The sequence below is a fragment of the Volvox carteri genome (assembly GCF_000143455.1).
Source record: "Volvox carteri f. nagariensis unplaced genomic scaffold VOLCAscaffold_7, whole genome shotgun sequence".
Classification (NCBI taxonomy): domain Eukaryota; kingdom Viridiplantae; phylum Chlorophyta; class Chlorophyceae; order Chlamydomonadales; family Volvocaceae; genus Volvox; species Volvox carteri.
In genome coordinates this window covers 1,061,038-1,065,961 of record NW_003307550.1, presented here as the reverse complement: position 1 = coordinate 1,065,961, position 4,924 = coordinate 1,061,038, and the positions used below count along the sequence as shown (strand labels likewise).

The window sequence follows — 4,924 nt, the reverse complement described above, 5'->3', positions numbered from 1 at the left end:
TGAGGCCTTGATGCCCAGATGCCTTTGAGGCCACGGTAGTCTGAAACAACTCCCACTAATGTCACATGGCAACGAAACATGTCACCATCCCGTGATGTGTCGGGAACCTCCACTCCAACCTCCTCAAGGAAGGCTACTTCATCCTTTATGAGCACCAAGACATGATTTGGATCCATAGGGACACCCTTCTTGGCACCAGGGGGCTTCATGTTGCCTCCCACAATGCCAAGCACGGATGTGTATTCAAGCTTGTGACGTTTTGACACAGGGGTGTTCACTGCCACCAGCAACCAGGGTGTACTGGAGCGCTCTGATTCATCAACAGGCACCTGTATTTCATGTAGACCCATTTCAGCAGTGGACAGCATTGGTTGCAGCATGATACGTGTATTTAAAAATGGGAATTTTTGACAAAAAGTTCCGCATTCACATGGCCATCCTTAGGATGATTTTCATAGCAGTTATAGCATCATTTTCGCGCTCCCTGACTTCTCATACTCTGGCTTGCTTGTGCCCCCCATCCTGCCCCCCCATCCAAGGCACTTACAATGAAGGGGTCTGTTATGAGCACAACGATGACGTTACGTGGTTCCTGCTTAAATCGTGGATCATTCTGTAGGACAGCTTGGACAGCCTTGCCATGTCCAATATCATATAGGCCATGAGGGTCTGCTACAGCATTCTGCTCGAGTCGGTTGAGCCAGTCACCATACTCTGCGGCAGTTGTGCTGTTGCTGTAGATACGTTGCAAATACTGGATGATGGAGCTGTACAGGAATGTCTTCTGGTGTGTTTCGTGTGCTTTGCCACATAGCTTGGATGTGCCAGGCACACAAGCGGGGCACGTCAAGGCCTTTGCATCCCCACGGTACACAAACCCACATGGACACATACCATACTTGTAGACAGTTGGCCAGCAACATGCCGAATGATCCTCAAGCATGGTAAGAGCCTGCCAAAATGTTTGCGGCAAGTACAGAGCTGCACGTTTGTGGGCCTCACTGGCCACATCTGAAGTAAAGTTGTCATATATTTGAAAGGACAGGTCCTGTCACACCGGGGCTCGATTCCTTCTGTCGAATGGCCTGTCCACAGGTGCTGAGGATGATCTCCTTAATCTCCAAGCTAGTGACGGAGCAATCTGAATCGGGGCATGACAGCGTTGCAAACAAGAGGAAGTGGAAGGCACCTACATTTAAGGCGATACAGGTATGGAGACAGCAGCAATCTACGACAGGATCTGCTGCACCACATAGCATGCATAGTCGACGCCAAATCAGTTTGCCTTCCAATCTGTAGGATTGCACAGAAGGTATAGAGTGTGTGGCTATTGTACATGTCATACCCACACATTAGGCAAGGCAGCATGTATGCTGGGATGACGAAGGGGTTCCCCTTCTTCCCCTCGTTCATTTCTTTGCGTGTAGAAAGGGCATCCTCCTGTGCGTTCATGTGACTGCTATTTTTTTCGAATGCATGAGAGGCTGAACAATGCATAAACCCTACTGCCATGGTTCCTGTGTTGCAGCATCAAAAGTCCCCGCCTTAGCTATGCTGCGAGTGGACATGGGAGAAGACTGAGCAGAAACGGGGAATGGACGCTGGGGCCAGAGGGGTTTGGGGGTGCAGGTGGGGCATGGGATGTGGCTAGGCTGGGTTGGGTGTGGGCTGGGGGGGCTTAGGTGGAAGTGGGGGGTGGGGCTGGAGGGGATGCCGCTGGGGGGAAATTGGGGGTTTGGGACAAGAGAGGGAGGATGGGGAGAGGGGCGGGGTAGGGATGTGGAAGCGTTGAGGGAGGAGGGTGGAGAGTGGATGGAAGGATGGGAAAGGGGTGGGGCAGGTACAGGGAGAGTTAGGGGGGAGAGGATGGAAGGATTTTGGGAGGGATATGTGGTGGAGTGCTGAAGGATGCTTGGAGGGCGTTGATAAGATGAGGTTTATGGGTGAGGGGCTACTGCTATTTGTATCACACCGCCTTCCATATCCTGGGGATGAGCTTTTTTGCATGCCCCGAGACATCACCGTCCCGATTCATATAGACCACATCATGGACAAAATCCGAACACGTCCTATCGTTGACGGCGGGAGGCGGGGGTAATCTGCACGGGTGGGTGGGGGTGATCCCTCACGGAGGGCAAGGTGTGTTTTGTATCCCACAGGGCACAATAGCCCTACATGAAATATACATAGCCGGCTGCACCGCTGCACAGAAAGAGTCCCAAATGTAATACACATGTACTGCATGTAATGCGGTACGGTATATACATTTTTAGTGTCTAGTGACAGGGCAGAGCCCCAGGGGGCCATGGAGAGTTGCTGTGAGTTTACAAAGATAGTGGAGGTATGCGCATTTGTGGGCAGGAATGCAAATTTCTCTTCTCCCACAGTTGTAAGTACCACCTTAGATCCCTCCTCATGAGATCATTTCAGGATATGACCACGTGTATGGTCCCTCTACTGTGAGCTAGTGCACAGCAGCGGGGGGCTAATGTCTGGACACAGTTTTGAATACCAGGAACGCCGTTTGGTAAACTGTTTCCTCGAGCATCACTGAATACGAAATGGGAAACCTCAATTTGACTACAGACTCAGTTGTCAGTTGCCGTATCCAACTACTCAGAGCGGCACTACCCATGGCTCTTACAACGGCTCATACCCAATTCCAACCAGCAAACTAACGCACTAAATTGCGACCGTAAGGATTCTCACACAACTGTGTATTCTATCATCAGCAACGGAAAGGAAAAACAACTTGTCCATGCCCTGCTTCATAACCCGCCTTCCAGTACGCATTTTGATGCTGAAATCCCTCAAGAAAGGCATGCACTACCAAGGCACTACCAATATATGAATATTGTCTAAGGTTTGGCACCACTGGTAAGGCGCGACCATTGCCCCCGGGAGGTTCCGGGATCGATACCCATTAGGGTCAAAGACTTTCCAATGGTAGAAGGCATTGCGCCCCTAGTTGATGATGGTGGTGAACTGGGATAAAGTTAACCTGCAAGCCGACCAGGAATGGGCCGCTGTCGACCCGACAGATTCCGTTGGATGCTGGTGGTGGATGCGGAACCTGAGCGATCCACTGAGAAGTTGATTAGGGTGACTAGATGAGGGTGCCCCGAAATACCGGGGAAGGCAGGGTTTCGCAGGGTAGCTGCCATGGGCGAAGATACACCCCCCTGTTTCACACATCATATGAATGAATTACCCCGCATGGATCTACCTGCTACCCTCCCCATGTGTAACATCCCTGCCTCCCATTTCCCGTTTTGGGCAGATGGAAAGCATCATCATCACAAGCATTCGGAGGCATATCACTGGTTTTCCAGCACCGGGGACTGCACCGACCGACTTAATTCCGTCCTTTGTGTCCGGCGGTTCCATCGGCATTGTGTCTGTGGGCAGGCAACAGCAAGCGAGTGTATCATCAGGATGACGGGACCAAAACGCGCAAGAAATATTTCGGACTAAACGCCTGACATATCGCACTGATATGCGTTCGCGAAAAATGTGAACTTCGGCCGTCGCGGAGCTCGCCCATCACTATCTAACCGCCTTGGCCAAATGTCGAGCATCACATTCAAGAGGTGCCCTGCTAAACAAGCCCAAACTCGCTCCATCTTCTCCTCTGACAGTAGTCATATGAATGCATTCCGGATGAACCGTAACCTTTGCGGGATACGCCACTCGCAATTAACTTAAGCAATTAATTTAAGCGTTACGTCCGTCAGGTCATTTCGTTCACAAAACAGCTACCACAAAAGCCACACGATGGCATCAACATAGACTTTTCATGTGTGCACGCATGGGATGCCAGTGCAGGCAAGCGCAGGTCGGCAGCATGTTAATGCCCACCGCAAACCACGGACCATGGCACAAGACCCCAATACAATTCCTAACAGGATTATGCGCTGCGGAAGTTACATACGAATATTTCTTTGGTTAGGTTATGCTTTTGCGAAAGCATGCATGGCTTGACAATCCACACTTTCGGCGAGGAGCAGCTCCTCTCCTATTGGCACTGGCACGATAGAAGCCGTGATCTCGCTCATCCGAGCTCTGTGTCCGGCGCCGAAGGCCATGGCTGCTGCTTTTGCTGAAACAGCGCCCTAAACGTACCATGGCACGAATGCTCCGCCGGGCTATCGAAAACTTTGATGAATTATGTTTCGTTTTGAAAGTAGTAGGTACAAGTGTGTGTGTGTGTTACATGGTTGGGGGTGCGTGACCCCATACCTGTAAGACTACCCATACGAGCCGAGGGCCCAAGGGCAATACTACAACGCCTAAAAGCCACGGAGAAAAAGGAAAAAACACCGCACATCAGCCCAGACTAACGTCCAAAGGGGGTAATTGAGTTTCGGTGAGCCCACATACGTTCCAACATCCTCGCCAGACGTGCGGGTTCCCATTGCATGGCCTCCAACATACTCTGTTGATGATCGAATCCCTCTTCAGCACGAATATCATTATAGGCTGGGCATTCCAATAACACGTGTTTTTCATCCTCAATTCGGCTATTAGGACCACAACAGTGGCAAAACCGCTGCCCCCTGGGGACATGGTACTTGCCCCTTCGTGCTCTGTTCGCCTCCAAAGCCCAGCAACATAAACGAAACTGCATTAGCTTACGATGTGCTAAACGAGGAATGAAAACCTTAGCATGTGTTGGCCACATGACGGCTGCGGCTCCCGAAAAGGGCAGCCCCATCCAGTGCTTATACTTCGCCATTTGCACTCCCGGTTGCTTCCCATCTGATGGGTACTCCTCTGGCAAGACAGTCAGACGCGTATGGTCCCAGCCGCTCATCAAACGCTCTCTTAGTGCCGTTATTATCGCTCCTTCTGGTAGAGGTCTACTCAACAACCAGTCAACACGCTCCTTTACCCCCACGACTTCTTGCGGTATTCCGCTCCAAAT

At 51.2% G+C, this 4,924-nt stretch overlaps 2 protein-coding genes across 2 annotated transcripts in view; both read right to left on the bottom strand.

Annotated features, from left to right (window-relative positions):
• Positions 1–943, bottom strand: part of VOLCADRAFT_116520 (uncharacterized protein) — a gene marked incomplete at both ends in the record, with an annotated part of 1,574 nt that extends 631 nt beyond the window's left edge. The window contains 2 exons of the mRNA XM_002947595.1: positions 120–329; positions 548–943. Of these exons, the coding sequence (XP_002947641.1) occupies positions 120–329; positions 548–943 (606 nt within the window). The remainder of the gene's footprint in view (positions 1–119; positions 330–547) is intronic.
• A 559-nt stretch (positions 944–1,502) lies between these two features.
• The window catches only part of VOLCADRAFT_87978 (uncharacterized protein), a gene marked incomplete at both ends in the record, with an annotated part of 5,250 nt that continues 1,828 nt past the window's right edge, over positions 1,503–4,924 (bottom strand). Inside the window, 3 exons of the mRNA XM_002947594.1 lie at positions 1,503–1,601; positions 1,973–2,099; positions 3,227–3,398. Coding sequence (XP_002947640.1) covers positions 1,503–1,601; positions 1,973–2,099; positions 3,227–3,398 — 398 coding nt within the window. The remainder of the gene's footprint in view (positions 1,602–1,972; positions 2,100–3,226; positions 3,399–4,924) is intronic.